At 42.6% G+C, this 22,527-nt stretch overlaps 1 protein-coding gene across 2 annotated transcripts in view; it reads left to right on the top strand.

Moving 5' to 3' along the window:
- Positions 1 to 5,059: 5,059 nt before the first annotated feature.
- DUSP22 (dual specificity phosphatase 22) overlaps positions 5,060 to 22,527 on the top strand; it is a 69,868-nt gene continuing 52,400 nt past the window's right edge. For both annotated transcript variants that reach the window (XM_046005828.1, XM_046005829.1), the window contains exons 1-2: positions 5,060 to 5,438; positions 21,258 to 21,291. In XM_046005828.1, the coding sequence (XP_045861784.1) occupies positions 5,418 to 5,438; positions 21,258 to 21,291 (55 nt within the window). In that variant the 5' untranslated portion in view covers positions 5,060 to 5,417. The remainder of the gene's footprint in view (positions 5,439 to 21,257; positions 21,292 to 22,527) is intronic.

Raw genomic sequence — 22,527 nt, forward strand, 5'->3', positions numbered from 1 at the left:
GTAGACCTTTCTTGAGAGAGATAGGGAAGTACAGAGGTCAAGGAAAACCATTCCAGACAAGGAAAATAACCATAGCCAACCAGCAAAATGGATGTTCATAAACCAGGAATGGTTTTTTAACCAAAGCTCAAAGAATAACATGATATCAAGGTCAGAACTACAGACAATACTGGGCTCTGCCAGCTACAGCTATGATAGAAACTCAAGTGGCAGAGTACAAGAGTAGAGCAATGCATGAAAGCACTATGTGCAAGGACTCTCCCCGCCCACCACCCATTACACCAATGTGCACTACATCACTTTCAAAAACAAAGGATAATAGGACTTTGGTCATCCTTAGATCAAAGAGCCATCTCACATAGAAATTGCTCTACAAAAGGAAAAACAGGTAGGTGAGGTGACGACAGAGTAGTATATAAAAGAATGAATTATTAGTGCCTCACATCTGGACAAATGCAACAACCTCCCAGTTGTGTTTTCTCTCTTTAATCAAAAAACATCAGAAAATTTCCCCATATACTAGGAGCTATTCTAAGTGGTGGATATAAAGAGGGATGACAGCTGGTCCCTGTCCTCATGAAGCCTACAATTTTGGAAGCTAGGTATACTCAAAATAAACATGCATCCATGTTATAACCCATAGCCTGGCAACAGTGTCTCTTTCTACCTGATTTTTAGGAATAAGGGCTATTATTTCCCCTTTTGCCTAGGGGTCTGCTCTGTAAACTTCTTGATAACACCATTCCTCCAACACTGGCCTTACCTCTGCCAACACTCCCAGAAACTCTACACAGAGCAGATTTTATTGACTCCTAACTATGTCTGCTAGTATCTGTCCATTGACCTACCCCCAGATTCTCTGACCCTCTTACCTACCCCCAGATTCTCTGACCCTCTTTCTCTGCCCTGCTTACCTACCTATGTAACCATTCCTCTTACTGCTTTTCTCTGACCTCACTAGATGGCTGTGCTCTGAGATCTGAGCTCTCCAAACCTCTTAAGGGGAAGGAGGACACCAAGGTCATAATCAGAAGACTGCTTGGAGGACTGGACACTGGTGGTTTTTGAAAGGCTGAGGTCATTGAAGACCCCATTCTTATGATCAGGATTCTCTGCATGGCCTCAGTCAACCAGGTGACCTCTTTCTGGGCAGTTCTGAAGAAATAAAGAAAATGTTTTGTGCTTTTGCTAAGGTAGTTCGAGACTCCATCTTTCTTCTTCTTTCCATAATTCATTAGCTTCCTTTACTTTCAGTCATGCTTTAGTTATATTAGCTCTTCATTTTAACTTCCTGTTCTTAATTGGTTCTTATGACAGCATGGCCTAAGAATTCTATGGAAGACTAACATTATCTATTAGTATAAATTTAACTTGTTATAAAACAAGAGAAAGAAAGAGGGAAAGAGTTACAGAAAGAGAGAGATTTCATGTCTGAAAGACGATATCTATATGGCCCTATCATTCAGATGATAATGGCAGGAAATGCGTTTTTCTCTCCAAAGACTGGAGATGTTTCTGATTGCCATGACACTATAGGGATGTTAGTAACATATAGTAATAGAGACCAGGGATACTCCTAAATATCCTACAATGCACAGGACAGCCCCACAAGCAAAAAACAAACAAACAAAAAATCAGCCCCAAATATCAGCAATACTGAAGTTGAGAAATAGGATTACAGAATGTTCAGAAGGCCAAGGAAGATTATGTAGCTCCTTTTCATTAGGTCACAGGTTTATCTCAATTCTCTGAAATTATCCGTACTACCCCTCATAATCTGGCTGACTTTAATTGTTGAGCTTCTGCTTGTGGGCTTTTGCACACTACTATCTTAAAGTTCAGTTATTGCTCACTAAATACAACATTAAGTGGTTATCCTTCACCACATGCCTATGAATTCAGCTTGTTAACAGAGTACTCTTCACCATGCACATGTGAAGGCTTTACTTATTTGGAGTTATTACTAAAATCTACGGTGTTGTTTTGAGAGACACGAAAATGGAAGCAAAAATCTTAAATGGGGGTGCGTGGGTGGCTCAGTGGGTTAAGCCTCTGCCTTCAGCTCAGGTCATGATCTCAGGGTCCTGGGATCGAGCCCCACACCGGGCTCTCTGCTCAGCAGGCAGCCTGCTTTCTCCTCTCTCTCTGCCTGCCTCTCTGCCTACTTGTGGTCTGTCAAATTAAAAAAAGAATCTTAAATGGCATGAGATTCCACTAGGTTTATGATGATTTAAAAAATTTTATGAGCCAGAGAGAATGCAAAAGAATAGTTTCTGCTTTAGATGTGAAACTTGCCAGCTTCTTCTAGGAGTCTCCTTCCTTTCCTTCTTTCTATAATCAGGAGCTATCAAGAATAAAAGAAGTAAGACAGAAAGGCACTTGGAAATGGGCCATTCACCTGTTCAAGAGGAGAACTGAACTTGAAAATCTCAGAGGTGCTGCTGTGAAAACGAAAAGAAAGGAAACCAGGACTTGGTGCCCAGACTGGATCAGATTTTTCCTTTTCCTTTTCTTTAGTCATAGACTTGCAAGATATGACAAACCGTTAATTGTTGTGTGATGATAAAGAGAGGTAGGATTAAGCTCTAGGATAGGATGAGGGGAGTGAAGGGAGAAACATCCCACAGAATATATATATATATATATATATATATATATATATATATATTTTAAGATTTTATTTATTTATTTGACAGAGAGAGTTCACAAGTAGACAGAGAGGCAGGCAGAGAGAGAGAGGGAAGCAGGCTCCCCGCTGAGCAGAGAGCCCGATGCGGGACTCGATCCCAGGACCCTGAGATCATGACCTGAGCTGAAGGCAGCGGCTTAACCCACTGAGCCACCCAGGCGCCCCCCACAGAATATATTTTTTAAAATAACTCTTCTGACTTCTGATGTTAATAGTCTTCTCTTTTCTCATTTAACCAAAAATAAAAATTTGAGGATGTAAAATCAGTTCTGAGCATGTGTATCTTATAAGACCATACTGAATGAAGACCAGAGTACCCATTTTGACTGTTAAGAGATAACCATCACAAGTTATGAGTTTAGGAGAGGTTATAAGAAATGAGTAAGAGAACGGAAATGTTCCAAATGGATTACAGAAGAAAAAAAATTCATATGGGTCTGCCATTTATTGGAAAGTACCAACTTATGAACTGGTTATGTTATTGAAAGTTCATCTGACTACTGGAAACAACAACAGCAAAAGTGAAGTGCAGGGGAAAAGTAGTTCATTGATTGCTGAATAGGATCTTCAAAAATTTAAAGTCCAATGCTCTCTAAAATGAGGAGGAAAAAAAACAGGTTCCAAAAAGTTGATCATCTTGCCAAAGATCACTATGAGATTTAGGAACAAAGGTTGGTCTTAGGATTCCCCAGGCAGTCTACTAACCACCTTGTGTTATCTATAAGCAGGAAGGCAGTAAAAAATAGTGATGGTGAGGAGCAGAGGGATAGGAGATATGCTGTCCAGGTGTCTGGAAGGTGAGGAAGAGAAGAGAAAGTGAAGGTGGCAGAGAAGAATCACTCCATAAACAAGAGGGCAGGTCTGGATTTCAACAAACCTATGGGAGATAATTTGGGTGAGCACTGAGTGGGGGCTTCCTACATGTGGGGTTCTGGTCCCTGCTATTGCCCAGAATATATATGGAGTCCAAGGAGAGATGTGACTCACATGGAATCTGGAAGTTCTTTACAAAATGTCAGCATCCTTCAGAATCTAATTGATGGTATCAGTCCTCTAGAATTCATTAATTTATTCAACAAGTATATACTGAACCCCTATTTCATGCCAGGTACTATCCCAGAACATGTGGCTTTGGTAATGAATGAGATGGGTAAGGTCCTCTATATCAGAAGGCTTCTTTTTGGTGAGACAGATAAAATGTAAGCAAACATATATGATAATGTCCAATTAGGTTAAACACCATGAAGAAAAAATACAGGATAACTTAACTGTGACTTAAGAATCTGCTTTAGATTGGGTGGTAGGGAAAAGCCTCTTTGAGGAGGTGACATTTGGGCTGAGACCTCAAAGTAAGATCCAGCTTTGCAAAGGGCTAGGTCTGGATGGAGAGCACAGCCCATACAGAGTGCACGATCCAGCCTGGCAGGTTCAAGAGGCACAAAGAAAGTCAGAGTGGTTGTTAACTTATTGAGCAAGAAGGAGCAGCTGAAATGAGGTCATTAGGGGTGAGCCCAGCCATATTAGATTGATAATATATGTTCATTTAACATTGGGCACCTATTTTGTGCAGAGCATTGCTAACGAAATAAAAATAACACTGAGAAACCCCTACCTCAAGGATTCCGTCCCCAGGGAAGAAAGCTGCTTAGCAGAAGTGACAGAATTCCCAAAACAATTCTGCTATAGGTTGGAAAGCATTCTACCGTAGACACAATTATAATGCACACATTATGCTGTTTAGTAAGAACAGGGGCTTTCCAGAAGCAACTCTATCAACACAGCTAAGCCACCTATTACGGCCAGTTTATAATCTGAAGATGGGCACATACTAGATGTCTCATGACACAGTATGAGGTCTGAGATCTGGCCATCTGCTCCCCCACAGTAGGAGGTTAGGTCATCCCAGAGATGAGTCACTGAGTCCACCTTTCCCCACCGGGTGAGTCTTCTCGGTCTTCGTGGGTGGGGCAGGGCCATAGGAATCCCCCAACCCGGGCCTAAAACTGTTGCCCTCAGAAAACCCAAGAAGGGGAGCTGCGAAGACCAAGGCTCTGATTAGCACCTGATTCACCGAGGCAGTCAAGGAAGGGTGGTGACTACTGGTAACAGGTCTCCCCAGTCGCCCCAGGGGAAAAGGTCTGCGGGAGTTTTGGTGACCCTGATCCCGGGGGAGGTTGCTGGGTGACGTGCTGAGGCCGGGTTGGGGAGGCGCCTGCGCGACCACCAGGCCCCGCCCCGACTCGTAAATCCTCCCCAACGGCTCATAGCAGCTGCTCCCTGCGCTCGGGCTGCGCGTGCGCTTTGGGCTCCGGCTCCGGCAGCCTGGAAGCTGTGGGCTGCGCAGGGCGGGGCGAGCAGTCGCAGCGCCTGGGAGCCTGACTACAAGTCCCAGGGAGCCGGCCGGGGAAGGTTGATTGGGCGCTCACGGAGCGTGCAGTGGCAAAGCGAGACCATTTCCCGGCAAGAGCGCCAGTTCTCTGCTCTGCTGGGCCGGGAAGTCCGGGGCGGACGAGTGGAAAGCCCTTCCATCCAGGCCAGCTACCTGGAGCAAGCCGAATGGCCTGGATGTCCCTGATTATTATTGTTGTTGTTTATACTGCGAGCACTAAATTACTCCCCAGGGCCGCCTCCCCCGCCCGCTCCACCTGCTCCTCCCTCCTGTTGTAACATGCCATTAATGAGCCTGCGACCTCATTTCCAAGGGTGCTAGAGTTCGCATTCAGCCACCATGGGGAATGGGATGAACAAGGTAACGTGTCTTTCTTTCATTTGTGCTGGTTTTGCTTCCACTTTTCAGGCTTCACCCCGGCTGGTGTTTGCAGGGCAAGGAGAGCCCTCAAAGGGTGCCCCCTCTTCGCGAAGGAGGGGCGGCGCGCCTGGCTTGGTGCTTGTGATGTCTATATCTTTGGGGTGCCCCCCCCTCCACAGGCGTCCTGAGGGCTTCCGGGTAAGCAGTCCCCTCGCCTACCCTGCCAGCCGGTGTGCTTTACAACTGAGAAGCAAGCCGTGCCCTTTAAAAGCGTTGACACTTGTTCTGCGGAGACCTCAGCTGAGCTCAGAGGGATTGTGGTTTCTTTTTCTCTCCTCCCCTTAACTCCCAAACTCGGCTTTTGAAGCGTCACCACCCACGTTACTAGTAAACTGGAGTAGAGAAGTGTCTTATATTATTTAAATTCCTCTTTCTCCCACATTTTTTTTTCTTCGTGTGGTCAGAGAAGTTGACAGAGACCTAAGTCCTGAGGTGTTAACTGGCAAGGGTGGGGGTTGTTGAGAAAACTGGTTCAGAGCTGATTTATCCTGGATTATATGGCTTCTGTAACAAGGGCAACCTGTTGGCTGGCTACTTGTGCTGATTTTGCCTTATACAAAATCCATGTTACTGTCTTCTTTTTGTCTCTGTTCTGGTCCCCCACCGGTGGCTCTTCAGTTTCTCTAGAACCCCCTTCCTAAGTTGTGAGATAGCCTATGTCCTTCCTGACAGTGGAAGATACAAGAATTAGCTCTTGCAATTTAGAGCTGCCTGGGATGTGCATTCATGTCTACCAGGGGTTAAGGATTTTGTGATATGGTACTGCGGGTTTAAATGAGATACAAAACTTAAAAAAGCCCTCAGCAAAGACGAGTACCTCTTCACAGGTCTTTAAGTGGTCCTGGATCAGAGGTTAGTTTCTGGCCTAGAGCTTGTTCCCATTCTAATTCGCTCACATACATCCATATAGAATCAGTTTTCATATTTGGTGAATATAACCATGTGACTGGCTGGCTGGCTGGCTTGTTTTCTTCCTTCCTTCCTTTCCTCCCTGTTCTCTTTCTTTTCTTTTCTCTTTCATCTCTGCACTAGGGTTAGCAGTGGTTTGGCTCTTTCCGCTAGAGTGTGAAGTGCGATAGGGAGTGTTAGAAGTTAAGGTTGGGAAGAAAGTGCAGTACACAGGTAATCCTGGGTACCCAGTTAACTTTTTCACCTGCCCACATCATGTTTCCTGCAGACCCAGTTTATGGAAGAACTGTGTGATTTGGGCCTGCATATCTGAGACTTTATGGTAACCAGAATTGTATTCCTTGTGTGGGGCTTTTCCTTGGCGAGGGGGGGTGTGGGGAGGTGGGCAGTGACCAAGATTGGAAACACGTTATTTTTCTTGAATAAATACTTGCATTCTGTCCCCATTAAAACTGAAATCCACCAGCACCATGAACCTTCTGCTTGTTAAATGAGAACAGAACAATAAGGGTGCTTCCACAAGTTTGTGGGCTTGTAGTCATACCTTGATTTTCCTTTGTTTTTTTCTATGGTTTTTTTTACTTGAGTTATTCACTCTGCACCGCTTTTCGCATTTAATTTGTAGTATTTTTACATTATAATTCAAATAACATACTTAAGGATGTGAATTATTTATTAAGGTTCAAAATTAAGGCTTTTCAATGGAAGTCATATTCATATTCATATCATGATTTTTACCTTTCAAAAAAAGTAATGAATTTTTTGCTGCTATTATCATAATCATCTTATAAATAGAGCCACTATATCTAATGCAGAGATACAGAAACAGAATAGGTTTAGAGAGGTGATTAATTTAACAAATATTTATTGTGTCCCTACTATTAGCCAGCTGCTGTGCTAGTTGAAAGGGCCAAGGGTAAATGACACAGTCTTGAGGTCGAACCAACTGAAGTATTTGCCTCCCACTGTCACAAGCTCGGTTTCCTTTGAAATTGAGGGACAGCTGATTTTCACCAGGCAGGATGCCTTTTGGAGGACATAGAGCATCAAGGAAAGAAGAAGCCATCAGCCCGGGCAGCTGGGTTCCAGATGAAGTGCACCAACCCTGGCAGTCAATGGGAGGTTAAGATATTGGATCCAGAGGGTCCTCACATCCTGCCTAGAATGGTAATGCTTCCTTCAGCCCACAATTAGATCATTGATTCAGGTTGATCAAGATAAAAACGTGCACATAGAGGGGGTGCCTGGGTGCCTCAGTTGATTAAGCGTCAGCTCAGGCCCGGATCTCAGGATCCTGGGATAGAGTCCTGCATGGAGCTCCCGGCTTAGTGGGGAGTCTGCTTTTTCCTCTCTCTCTCTCTTTCTCTGGCAAATAAATAAATAAAATATTTTTAAAAATGCACATGGAGAAGGATTTGGGGCAGATTTCTCTAAGAAAATGCTTGACTAGAGAGACTAGATTTTTGTTTCTCATGGGGTATTATAATACTTAAGACTAATAAGATGACAATGAGGATAGGAGTTTCTGTGATAAGCCCTCACCCAAAAGAGTAGCAGGTTCAGACCCTTGAGAGAACTTTGAGTCAACTGGGAGTTTTCAAAGACTCCACAGAAACATGACATTTGCATGCAACAGACTGTTTAGTTTAAATCTAATCCCACTAGAGACATTTACTAAGTTGATCTTAGCAGCATAGTGAGGCACTCTGCATTGTGTCTATGAGCCAGACCACCTGGCTTTGAGTCCAGGCTCTGCCACTTACCAGCTGGGTGACTTTGGGCAGGTCACTTAACCTCTGTGCACCTCATCTGTAAACGGGAATGAAAATAACAGCACTGACTTCATGGGGTTATGGTGAAGATCAGATGAGTTACTCTGTGTGGTGAAATCTCAAAATAGGGCCTGACACACCATAAACTCATTAGTGATTACATTTTTGGCCAGTTCAGAGGGTCTACTTGGGAATTGCCCAAAAAGTAATCAAAGATTATTTTAGTTGCCTGCCTTTCTCTCCACTCTATGAATGTCAAACATGAAGGAAAAGAGATGGTGGCTTTTTCTATTTTGCAATTAATTTAGAACTCTGGAAGCTTTTTCGGGTTACTTTTCAAAGTCTTTAGAATTCATTTGGGATGAACTGCCATCCTAGCACAAAGGAAAGATTTCCACTCTCTTCACAATCAACAGGAACTAAGTTTCAAACTTAGCATTAGGAACTCAGTCATGTTATTTAATTTCTCTGAGGGTCCATTTCCCAATCTACACAGAGGGGAAGACACACTGACTTCCCATGGTTATAGTGAGGCTTAGATTTTATAAGCTATAGGCACATGATATGAAGCTTAAAAAATAATAGATTACAACTGCTGTGTTCTCTTTTTCTACTTCATCATCTTTGATAGGCTAGAACACAGAAGCCTCTTTCCTCTGGCCTTACGCTGCCTGTGTAACAAGCCGTGTCTGCCTCACTGAGGTAGACCTGACGTTTTGCCACACAGGAGACTGGAATGTATGGTGAGAACGTCCTCCATGAGGCATGAAATGTACATAAAAAGTGCTATACTTTAAGCAGTCAGAAGAAAAATCGATGTTGTTTAGTCCCTAAGTTTTCTTTTGCTAAGGATGACCAACTTTTGTGAGATGGGGATAAATCTTGTCCCAATAACCTTACGGCACAGATACTGCAAATCATGCTTTTCATTCCAAGGGCATTGTATGTTTTTATTTGCAAATGGTCTTAGAAAAGCATTTCTGTGGTTAACATTGATTCTGCAAATCAACTTGCTTTTACAGATGGGGAAAATATGAAGCCTAGTTTAAGACATACATGAACAAATTCTAGCTAAGGCTTTTAATTTCTAGATTCTAACAATGTACTTTGCCACTATTCCTGTAACTTTGAGCAATTCCTTCTGATCTCAGCTTAAACATTTTTACTCCAGCAGATCCTTGACCTAGATTGAATGCCACCTAAAATCGCACTCATCATCTACTTACCCGACTCTCCTCAAGTTGTCTGTCTTAACCCACTGGAACCTCTACACCTCCCCATGTCTCTCTTCCTTTTCTCTTTTCCCTCCACCCTCCCTCAGACACACACACACACACACACACACAACCTGTGTTGTGCAAAACAGTAGCCATTAGTCACAGGGCTGTTGAGTACTAAAATATGGCTAATTGCAAGTGAGATGTGACTTAAGTATAAAATATACGCCAGACTTTAAAGAGTAGTACAAAAACTTGTAAACCATTCTATGAATAATTTTGTATGTTGATTGCAGAAATATGTTTATATGTTGTATATTATAAATATTCTAAATATATTTTACTTAAATAAAATATATTAAAATTGACCTCATCTGTTTCTTTTTACTTTTTATGTGGCTACTAGAAAATTTTAAATTATATATAGCTCACATTATATTTCCATTGGGCCACCACCGTTCCATGAGAAGTCCACTGTGGTGAAAGAGAGAGGGGCCAGAGTTATCACAAAGCCTGATTTGGGGTGTCTCTAACAGTCTGCTGCTTCATGCATGTGATCTTGAACAAGTCACTTAATGTTCCTGAACTTCAATTTCTTTACCTCTTTCAACTCATAGAAACTATGGTTAGCTTATCTAGTCTCATTTGCTCAAAAATGAGTATGATGATACTTCTCAAATTCTTGAGAGAAGCAAATGAGAATTTTTCAGAAGACATTCCTGCAACCTGTGAAGTGCAAATGTGCACTGCTATTAGTATGAGTTGCTTTATCCCATTAATGATTATAGTAATGATACTAGTTGAGGATAGCTCTGTTCTCCTTAGGAAGATAAGGCAGTAGAGTGGAGAAAGTTTAGTTCAAGAGGAAAAGATCAAAGACATAAATATGCCTCCCTAAGCATATGCCAGGGTTCCTCAACCTCTGCACTATTAACATTTTGGGCTGGGTCAGTCTTTTTTTTTTAATTAACATATGTTATTTATTTCAGGTGTATACGTCTGTGATTCATCAGTCTTACACAATTCACACCACTCACCGTAGTACATACCTTCCCAAATGTCCATCACCAGCCACCCCATCCCTCCTACCCCCCAGGCTGCGTCAGTCTTTGTTGTGGGGGTTGTCTTTTGCATTGTAGGAGGTTTAGTAACATTCCAGGCCTCTCCCCACTAAGTACCAGTTGCACTTTTCCACCATTGTGACAATCAAAAATAATATCTCCAGGAATTCGAAGATATAAGCCAGGGAGCAGGGGCGCCTGGGTGGCTCAGTGGATTAAGCCGCTGCCTTTGGCTCGGGTCATGATCTCAGGGTCCTGGGATCGAGCCCCGCATCGGGCTCTCTGCTCTGCGGGGAGCCTGCTTCCTCCTCTCTCTCTGCCTGCCTCTCTGCCTACTTGTGATCTCTCTCTGTCAAATAAATAAATAAAATCTTTAAAAAAAAAAAAAAAATAAGCCAGGGAGCAGAATGGTCCCCCATTGAGAACCATTGGCCTAGGCTTCTCCCCTCAGAGGAGAAGGTCTAGGTAATCTAGAACTGGAACATTATCAAAAGGTGAATAGGATTATATGTTTATAAAAAAAATGAAAGAGGAAGGCAAAAAAAAAAAAAGGTGAATAGGGCCTTAAAGGTTGAGAAGCTCTGTTTTCATATGGTGAGGGGCTAGAAGGTTAGACATCTTTGTGCTGTTACCATGTGACAGCACCTGACTTGGCCACCTTCATAATTTATTCATCTGTCCATCCACCCAGTCATCAGATTATACTATTGAGCACCTGCTATTGTCAAGGCACTGTGCTAGAGCCTGTACTGGGAAATGAATTTGAAAGACAGGAAGACCCTGTCACCCAGCCCCAGGCAGCTTACAGAGGAGTCCTTCGGTGGGAGATAAGCACACCATGTACGCAGCTGTGTAGACAGACTGCTGTATGCTGGTAATCTGTCTCCTGTCCCCTATACTACCTTCTGGATATTTTCTCTTTTCAACATTAGAGTTTTATTTTATGTTGAAGGAACAGATGCTTAAGGCTTTATTCTAAGTGCATACAAAATTACTCTCAGATTCTTTTCTCTTTTTCTTTTTTTAGGAGCACAAGCAGAAGGTAGAGGGTAGAGGGAAAGGGATCCCATTCTTAATCTTTTTTTTTTTTTTTCTTAAGCAGACTGTGCTGAGTGCAGAGACCAACATGGGCTCTATCTCAATGAACCTGAGATCGTGACCTCAGGTGAAATAAAGAGTTGGATGCTCAACTGACTGAGCCACCCAGGTGCTCCAAGAGTATTCTCAGATTCATCCTTTTGCAAATGCAAACTGGTTAAGTCCATGGCCAAATGGCATTAAGAAAGTCTGTGACATTTAACCCTTCACAGAATCCACCAAAGTTCTCCCCCTCATTCCTGGCTTTGAAACCCAGAAAGTTCTTTCTGACCTAGGAAGAATTAAGATTATCCCACCGCCAACAGCCTTGTCCTGCTGCCTGATTTTATCTGAATTTTATCTTTTAAATCTGTTTGGGTGGTGGTCTTAGATTGCATGGTATCCTGAAGCACTAAGAGAAATGTTTAAAAAATAAACTCAAAATATTTACTGCCCTTAGAAGCAGTATTGTTTTGTTCATAAGTGCTTTTTTGTGGTGAAGGATTTGATTTTATGCACTTCTGTATAGATATTATAGTGTGGTGTGAAGGATATTGATCAAGAGGAGCCATTAAACATGGAGAATCTTTAGCATAGTTTCAAAGTATTTCTGCGGGAGTCTGCCTTCATTTCCTGTCTCTATACAGTCTTTTATCAGAAAGCAAGAATCTTTTTTGACTAGCAGAGTGCTAGAGAGCATCTTCCATTGCCTTTTATTATCTCTTTATGTGCTGGACTCTGTGGCAGGCTCTTGAGACAGAGCAGGGAAGACAACAGACAAACCCCCTGCTTCAAGGTCAATCAAAAAAGTAAGCAAATAGGGGCGCCTGGGTGGCTCAGTGGGTTAAGCCGCTGCCTTCGGCTCAGGTCATGATCTCAGGGTCCTGGGATCGAGTCCCGCATCGGGCTCTCTGCTCGGCAGTGAGCCTGCTTCCCTCCCTCTCTCTCTGCCTGCCTCTCTGTCTACTTGTGATCTCTCTCTGTCAAATAAATAAAAAAATTAAAAAAAAAAGTAAGCAAATATTAAATAATTTTAAGTACTGATAAATATGATGAAGAAAATAACAAGGGGTTGTGATGGAGGGTGTCAGGGAATTTAATGGTCATGAGAGACTTCCTTAAGAGCTGTCATCTTATAGGAGACCCAAAGGACAAGGCACCACCCATGTGAACAATGGGGGAAGAACATCCTCTGCAGAGGGAATAAAAATTATTTCTGAGGCCCAAAGACAATTAGGACCAATCTGGTGGTTGTTATCTTAAGAGTCATAGAACATTCTCAAACATATCCAAACTGCATATACAAACTTCTTTCTTTGATCTATGCTTTTCTTTCCTCCCAGGTGGCAATGTTTTCACTTTCCGTGTGTTCTTGCTTCTGGCTTAAGTTCAGACTTCATGAATTGACTGACTAGTCATCCACTTTGTCCCAGATGAACACTCTGCTCTTCCATGGTCTCTATAAGCTGTCTTTCTGCTGGAAAATTATTTCATTTCATTTTCTCTTTCTCTGTACTTAAGGATTACCAGCAACAATCATGTCAGGAAAGTGGATGGGTCAAAATTTGGGGGGTGGGGGGCAAGTCAAATTTTTTGTTTCAAGTTTGAATTATGAAGCTGACTAGAGTAGAAGTTTAAATATTCATGGGGTTTCTATTCTTGAAAACAAAAAATGTAATTTCGCACTGTGCCAGTGGTTAGCCATCCTTTCTCTTATTTTGTAATTCTATATGGAAGAAACTACAGAAACTGGAATTGAGCCATTCACTTTCTGTTTCTGGCCCTCGAAACGCTAGTTTACTCTTGTGGTCTTGAAAATGGAGTTTAAAGTTTACTGATATAGCTCTGTCTTCTTTTTGCATATGTGGAATTTAAGAAATAAAACAGATGAATTTGGGGGAGGGGCAGAAAAGAGACAAACCAGAGAACAAACTATAGGTTGCTGGAGGGGAGGTAGGTGGGGCTTGGGTTAGATGGTTGATGGAGAATAAGGATGAGCACCAAGTGTTGGATATAAGTGATAAATCACTGAATTCTACACCTAAAACTAATATTACACTGTATGTTAACTAACTGTGGAGTTTAGATAAAGACTTGGAAAAGAAAAAAAGAAAAAAAATTTACGGACATCTTGGTGGCTCAGTCAGTTAAGCCTCTGCCTCTGGCTTAGGACCTGATCCCAAGGTCCTGGGGTGCTTGCTCAGGCGGGAGCCTGCTTCTCCCTCTGCCTGCTCTGCCTGTTGCTCCCCCTGCTTATGCTCTCTCTCTCCCTCTCTGACAAAGGAATAAATCAATAAATCTTTTTAAAAAATAAATTTTAAATGCATACAAAATGTGCATCTTAACTGATTTTTAGTAAGTTGGCTCTTTGATTTTGGTAAGATTAAGCCTCTGTCTTTGCCAGCACTCTGACCTGGCCTCCTTTTGGGATGCTGCTCTCATCCAGCACTGGCCCCTATGCTGCTGGTGTGACCATCATTGACCCCTATGGAAACCTGCCCAGGGCAGAAAAGGGGCAAGGTTTGATTTCTTAGGCTTTACTCATCATTGTTTTTCAGGTCTCTCCTTTCCTTGCTTTACTTCCTCCTACCTTATTCACATTCTCTTTTTGTTCATCTATTCATGGAAGAAACATTTACTTGAGTAACTAGGAATCAAGGGAGAACCATCCAAGTTTAGAGAGAACATACTCACAATACATCATATTTGATGCAAGCAGCAGATAAAAGTCATAAACTTGACGTCCATGGGCTATAGTAAGCGTGGAGATGTGTTTTGTCTATCAAAATATCTAAGGTTTTGTGGGGTTTTTTTAAATGTAGTTGATAGCTGTTGAAAATTGGGTTGTTTCCCTTAAAACCTGGATGCTAGGATTGGGGGTCTCGCCCTGCATCTTTGAATGGTTATTTCAGCTCTGGGGAAGTTTAGGGAAAGAACTAGGCATAGGGCTGAGGTTGCAGACATAGCAACCTCAGTACCTGAAGGTCTCACTTGCTGAGGTACCAGATTTAGTTTCTATGGTGACAGCTACTTGGAACCCTAAGAAGGTTTTAATCTGAAGAGTTACATAGTCAGTTTTGCACTTGGAGTCTGGTTGAGGATTCCTTTGAAGGGATCAATCCAAGGGTAGAGAGATCTTTAGGAGGCTGTTACAAGTCAGAGGGGAGGCACTAAGAAGCTGAACAAAGATACTGCACTGACGTTTCAAGAGGAGCAGACAAATTAGCGAGCTATTGAGGAGTGGTGAAGTGTTTAATGAGGTGTGAGTAGAGTCCAGAGTGGGGAAGGAATCTCCTTTTGGAGTGATCTCTAACTCGTTTTGGGAGTGCCGGTGGGGCTGCTGCTTACAAGGTGGGTAGGACTTTGCTAGTCTGTGACTTGCCTGAAGGTCTGTACAGCTCATTTGCATTTATGCATTTTTACTGGGTTGAAAGGCCTATACCAGGGTCAGTGTTTGTAAGCAACAAAATCCAAATATGGCTGCTTTGGGTACAATAGGTAGGATGTTCGACCTAGCAATAGCACTACTGGGTATTTACCCTAAAGATACAAATGTAGTGATCCAAAGGGGAACGTGCACCCAAATGTTTATAGCAGCAATGTCCACAATAGCCAAACTATGGAAAGAACCTAGATGTCCATCAACAGATGAATCAATAAAGGAGATGTGGTATATATATGTACACACACACACACACACACACATACACACACACACAATGGAATACTATGCAGCCATCAAAAGAAATGAAAGCTTGCCATTTGCAATGACACGGATGGAACTAGAGGATATTATGCTGAGTGAAATAAGTCAGAGAAGGACAAAATTATCATATGATCTCTCTGATATGAGGAATTTGAGAGGCAGGATGCAGGGCTTGGGGGGTAGGGAAGGAATAAATGAAACAAGATGGGATCAGGAGGGAGACAAACCATAAGAGACTCTTAATCTCACAAAACAATCTGAGGGTTGCTGGGAAAAGAAGAGTAGAGAGATGATGGTTGGGTTATGGACATTGGGGAGGATATGTGCTATGGTGAGTGCTGTGAAATGTGTAAGCCTGACATTCACAGACCTGTACCCCTGGGGGCTGATAATACAATATATGTTAATAAAAATAATTATTAATTAAAAATATTAGCCATTAAAAAATACAAAACAATAGGTTAGATGGCCAGGAAGTTGGGAGAACTAGATTAAGGCTAACTTGCCAGAAGCAGATCCTAGAACTGATCTGGTGAGAGCATTTCTGGGGCTGCTCCAAGATACTGCTGATGCTATTTTGGGTTCTAGATGTGCTACCAGCCCTGCTGCCTCTGTTGGGGGAGAGAATATTGTGGGTTATCTCTGGATTCTGGTCTGGAGCAGCTGTTGCACATTTGTCACATTTCCATGTCACAGCAGCAACGGCAAATGCAAGCAGTCATCTGGTAATTGGCAGCTTCTGTAGTAAGAGCTGGGATCTGCTTCCTACCAAGACTCTAAATTGCAGGGAAATTCCTCAGACATAGGAAAGGGCTTCAGAGGCTAGGAAACCAGTGAAATAATTGTCTATTATAAGGTTTATAATTTTTTAGTATAGCCAAGGGGGATGAGGGACCCCAAATAGTGGGGGTCACTTCTCTGTTTAAAGAGAGTATTGAGAGCAAAAAAAATGTGATATTGCAAATTAGGACCAGTAAAGGGTATTGGGAAACTGGAGGTTACTTGGTTTGGCTGCAAATTGGAGAGAAATGGAGGAAATCCTTCAGGGGTAAGTTGGAGCCATCATGTGGAAGCCATATTGAAATTTTCAGTTGAATTTCAGTCTTGGCTTTCATTTTCTTTGGAAAGAGTTTGCTACTAAACATCATCTAGAAAATGACCCAGTGAGAATATGACCTTACAAAATTAATTTGATGGGACAGAGAAGCTAGTTCAATGGAGACTACTCTAGCCCATTTTTGAGTTCATGCTCCGACTGCGGGACAAGCAGCCAGGACTGTGCTAGGACTTTGTAACTCACTGGTTGGAGAGAGGCACGAGGGAGTATGGAGGGGAGTGCCATGGTGGGAATGGGGTCCAGATTTTCATTCTAGGGGACTGGGAGAAGGTGACATCATCAGGAGACTTGAGGAATTGATAATGGGGGTGGAAATATAGTGTTATGTTTTAGATAGCAGTGCAGGGAGTAGAAGCCTGACTGGAGCTGGCTTCTAAAGGATGGATTTAGGAATCATAAACCATGGCTCTAGAGCATCAGGGCACAGAGATGATCTAATCTCATGTCCTTGCTTTATTTTATTTAAAAAATAATATGAAGCGTATTAGTTTATTTTGGTAGAGAAGAACAGTAGAAGTAAAAAAAAGAAAAGCAAAACTGGGCCATAGTCTTTTCCCTAAATCACCCCTCTTGACTTAAAAAGGAAAAAAGTAAATTGAAGTAAAGCATGCACACAATTAGAACATCGAAACCATATAGAAAAGTGCAAAGATAAATACAGAAATGGCCCTTCTTGGACCCTCCCCACCAGCCCCCAGTGTTCCCCTTAACAGAGGTAATATGATAATGAAGACATTGACCACATACACAACTTTACCTTTCCTCTATTTTTATCATGACATTTCCAAGATATATTAAATGAAAATATCTTTCTAATGGCCCCACACATCTTAATCATCTTAGTGGTACTTTATCTAGAACCCTGAAAGCCTTCCATGGTTGCCTGTGTCTGCTGCATGCAGCCTGGTCCACAGCCTGGTCCTTTTCTTCTCTGCTGTGTCTCTGCCTCCCTCATGCTCTCTCCTGGTAGAAATTAGCCTTCTTTCTCTGCACTGGTGGTTTCCATTGCTCCCCTGCCTGTCCTTTCCTCTCTCCTGACCCACTGCTCTTGAACTGCAGGTCCCCTAAGTGTTCCTTCCTCCTGAAAATCCTTGGGGATCCCAGAGTGGTCAGGTCACCTCCTCCTTCCCTAAGCAAGAAGCTCCACAAGGGAAGTAGTATGCCTCTGGCAAGGCCCTATCTCTCCCCATCACACCTATATCCTGAGTGTCCAACATGAAGTCCACATGTGACAGGAATCAGTAAACCATTCGCCTACTGTTGTACATTCTGTGATTTTGGGCAAATATACATGCTCATGTTATGGTTCATTATAACTGTCAGTTTTATGAATCTGGAGCTATTTGTGGTCAATGTTATAAAAGAAAAATTATTCTTACTAAAAATGGCGAGGAAGCCTTTATTTGAGACTAGTGCAATAGTAGAGATACTATTGCAAGTGAGAGAATTTGACTCTTAATACAATAGGAGCAAGTGGGGATTTATAACCAACAGGCAAGGTGAGGGAAAGATGGAAAATTATTGAAAAGAATTTGATTAAATATCAAGGGTAGAGGAAGATGAGCTTGATTGGATATCAAGATTGGGAGGATTCTTGATAAACTGGCTTAGCAGGATTCTTTGCTAAAACTGGCAGGCCACGGGTGAGGCCTAGTCAAGAAGAAGGCTCAAAGGAGCCTGATTAAAGTTTGGTTAAGGAGAAGTTGCTGTTGGGCACCTGGGTGGCTCAGTGGATTAAGCCGCTGCCTTTGGCTCAGGTCATGATCTCAGGGTCCTGGGATCGAGTCCCGCTTCGGGCTCTCTGCTCAGAAGGGAGCCTGCTTCCCTCTCTCTCTCTTTGCCTGCCCTCTGCCTACTTGTGATCTCTCTCTGTCAAATAAATAAATAAAATCTTTTAAAAAAAAAAAAAGGGAGATCATATGATAGTTGTCTTTCTCCGATTGACTTATTTCACTAAGCATGATACGCTCTAGTTCCATCCACGTCGTCGCAAATGGCAAGATTTCATTTCTTTTGATGGCTGCATAGTATTCCATTGTGTATATATACCACATCTTCTTTATCCATTCATCTGTTGATGGACATCTAGGTTCTTTCCATAGTCTGGCTATTGTAGACATTGCTGCTATAAACATTCGGGTACACATGCCCCTTCGGATCACTATGTTTGTATCTTTAGGGTAAATACCCAGTAGTGCAATTGCTGGGTCATAGGGTAGTTCTATTTTCAACATTTTGAGGAACCTCCATGCTGTTTTCCAGAGTGGTTGCACCAGCTTGCATTCCCACCAACGTGTAGGAGGGTTCCCCTTTCTCCGCATCCTCGCCAGCATCTGTCATTTCCTGACTTGTTAATTTTAGCCATTCTGACTGGTGTGAGGTGATATCTCATGGTGGTTTTGATTTGTATTTCCCTGATGCCGAGTGACGTGGAGCACTTTTTCATGTGTCTATTGGCCATCTGGATGTCTTCTTTGCAGAAATGTGTGTTCATGTCCTCTGCCCATTTCTTGATTGGATTGTTTGTTCTTTGGGTGTTGAGTTTGCTAAGTTCCTTATAAATTTTGGATACTAGCCCTTTATCTGATATGTCGTTTGCAAATATCTTCTCCCATTCTGTCAGTTGTCTTTTGGTTTTGTTAACTGTTGCCTTTGCTGTGCAAAAGCTTTTGATCTTGATGAAATCCCAATAGTTCATTTTTGCCCTTGCTTCCCTTGACTTTGCCGTTGTTCCTAGGAAGATGTTGCTGCGGCTGAGGTCGAAGAGGTTGCTGTCTGCATTCTCCTCAAGGATTTTGATGGATTCCTTTCTCACATTGAGGTCCTTCATCCATTTGGAGTCTATTTTCGTGTGTGGTATAAGGAAGTGGTCCAATTTCATTTTTCTGCATGTGGCTGTCCAATTCTCCCAGCACCATTTATTGAAGAGGCTGTCTTTTTTCCATTGGACATTCTTTCCTGCTTTGTCGAAGATTCGTTGACCATAGAGTTGAGGGTCGATTTCTGGGCTCTCTATTCTGTTCCACTGATCTATGTGTCTGTTTTTGTGCCAGTACCATGCTGTCTTGATGATGACAGCTTTGTAATAGTGCTTGAAGTCTGGAATTGTGATGCCACCAACTTTGGCTTTCTTTTTCAATATTCCTTTGGCTATTCGAGGTCTTTTCTGGTTCCATATAATTTTTTTTAAAGATATTATTTATTTATTTGACAGAGAGAGATCACAAGTAGGCAGAGAGGCAGGCAGAGAGAGAGAAGGAAGCAGGCTCCCCGCCGAGCAGAGAGCCCGATGTGGGGCTTGATCCCAGGACCCTGGGATCATGACCTGAGCCGAAGGCAGAGGCTTTAACCCACCGAGCCGCCCAGGCACCCCAGATGCCATTAATTTTTAGCACAGAAGCTGTTTGTCAGGAAGATGCTCCAAGAAATCTGCACACGTGAAAAATGTTACGACATGCTGCTTTCAGCTTTCTTGGTGGAAGTGAATAAAAAATAGGGAGTGTGAAGCAGATGAAGCTGAGTGGGGGATGTGGGATGGTAGTGCCGACAGGAGGGTGTCGCCAGGGCACCAGGGGTCTGCAGTGGCAGTATGCTCTATGCACTTGGAAATCATGTCAGGTGATGTAACTTCCAAAACAGTGTCTGTATTTGAATTTAAGACCTGTCATACAAATTAGTGGCAGGACAAGAATTAGCTTTGTATTTTGCAAAGTGGGGGGTTGCTTGTGAAAAACCCAGCCCCTTGTTCTTATCTCAGATCTACTAAATCGTTCTATATGGGAGCTGGGGCTAGGGCTTTTTAAGAAATCTGAATTTTTTTTTAAGATTTTATTTATTTATTTGACAGAGATTACAAGTAGGCAGAGAGGCAGGCAGAGAGAGAGGAGGAATCAGGCTCTCTACTGAGCAGAGAGCCCGATGTGGGGCTTGATCCCAGGACCTTGGGATCATTCCCTGAGCTGAAGGCAGAGGCTTTAACCCACTGAGCCACCCAGGCGCCCCAGAAATCTGAATTTTTAACAGCTTCTGGTGATTCTGATGGATTGTCTTGAGAACCACTGCCTCAGGAAAAGTAGATATTTTGAAGCAAATCGTATGTTCTTATTAACTTGTGCATTTGGGCAGTTCATTCATTCCTTTAGTAATTCTTTATTGAATACTAATCATGAGCAAAGCCCTGGGTGAGGAGCTAGGTATACAGCAGCGAGCGACAGGATATGTTTGCTGTCCAAACAACTTTCCATTGTAGCAGAGGAGACAGACCTTCCCTAGCAATACCCCTGTGACATATCTCTGCAAGGGAACTGTGGGTGCTGAAGCCAGGGTCTACCTCAGAGCCTGGGCTCAGGACAGGCCTCTTCAGGGTGTGAGTTAGATCTAGGACCTGAAGGTTGAGAGGAGAGTAGGAACATAGCTACTGGACATGGGAGCAGCATGCATAAAGGCCTCAGCAAAGGGAGGTTTGCTGGAGTTGTGGGTTAAGTGGTGGATGCTGACGTGAGAAAAGGAGGAGTCAAGGGGGAAGGGTAGGCAGGAGATGTGGAGGGCTGGAGGCCCTTGGGTTTGGGACTAGACTCTCAGAATGCCAAGGGGCACTGAAGGGCTTACATGTAGATCTTTTGGGGAATTCTGGTCTTTAAAGCCCCATGAGCTCATGGGCATCAATGTGCATCCATTCACATGCTATTTGAGCAGGCTTCCTAGTGGCCATGTGCAGGCCAAAGCCCTGGAGACAAGGACGCTGGGTCCTGTTAGCTATCTGCGAAGGTGCTGAGAAGTGGGTGCGGCAGGCAGCAGGCCTGGGATGTCCTCCCACTGCTCTGGTGAGGGCCCAGCCTCTGTCCAAAACACTGTCAGTTTCAGGTCTGTAACACTGACATCTGATCTGTGTCTCTTCTAGATCCTGCCTGGCCTATACATTGGCAACTTCAAAGGTGAGCTGTCTTTTCTTATTACTGTGGTAAAATATGCGTAACATAAAATGGGCTATTTATGCCATTTTTAAGTGTACACTTCAGGTAGCATTAAGTACATTCACATTGCTTTGCAACCATCCATCTCCAGAAACTCCAGTTTCCAAACTGAAACTCTGTGTCCATGAAACACTATTCCCTTTCCCCCAGTCCCTAGAAACACCATTCCATTTTCTGTTTCTGTGGATTTGACTGCTTAGGTACTTCACACGAGTGGTCTTGCATTTGGCTGATTTCACTTATCATAAAGTTGATTCATATGGTAGTATGTGTCAGAATGTATTTCCTCTTTAAGGATAGATAGATAGATGATAGATAGAGAGATAGAGAGATAGATAGATAGATAGATAGATAGATAGATAGATATCTCTATATATATCCAATATATAATTTTTCCCTTCATCTGCTGATGGACATTTTGTACTACTTCCACCAAGGGTGGAATCAAGCATGATTTGAGTCAAGGTATTGACCTAGTTTATGCAAAGTCTGATCTGAACATAGCCACCACTTTTGTCCAGGCCTCTTGCTGAGCCCTTATATTTGTGCCTAACCTCTCAACTAATGGAGATGTGTATACTTAACAGGATGGAGTAAACTTAGGAAACTTGCAAGGCTGCAAGGCTGGTGACAGCCAACCATCCTCATAAGCATCTGAAGTTCCTCCCTCCTAGAACAAGCAAGAACACACTCTGTTTGTTTGCAGGTAGCTCCTTAAAATTGAGTTCAGGTTCAAACTGACTAAAAACAGTCTCTTTTTTTCCCAATATATTTTAAATTACTTTAATGTCATAGTAAATTACATTTAGATTATTACTAAAATATGCATAAAGGAGCATCTTTCATAGTCAGATGATGACTGTATCTACAAATCATTCAACTGTGAGATCCCACCACTGTATATCTATTTTCCTGTGGCTCTGTGTCAGGTTTTCTTCCCCTAAACAATTCTGACCTGGTAAAAAAAAAAAAAAAATACTATAGCATGCTATGTTTACTTCTTAGAACCCTCAAAAAAGGGATACCTTTGTAAAGTAAATTGTGCTAAAATAGAATATGGGAAACTAATAAGACATACATAGGAACAGCCCAGAAAATTTTAGGTTCTATACCCACTGATTAACAAAAATGCCCCAGGATAATGTTTATTTCCTCCTCCTCTCTTTCCCTAACTACCTTTTGCTCCTAGTGCTGTAA

The sequence above is a fragment of the Meles meles genome, chromosome 5 (genome assembly GCF_922984935.1).
Source record: "Meles meles chromosome 5, mMelMel3.1 paternal haplotype, whole genome shotgun sequence".
NCBI lineage: Eukaryota > Metazoa > Chordata > Mammalia > Carnivora > Mustelidae > Meles > Meles meles.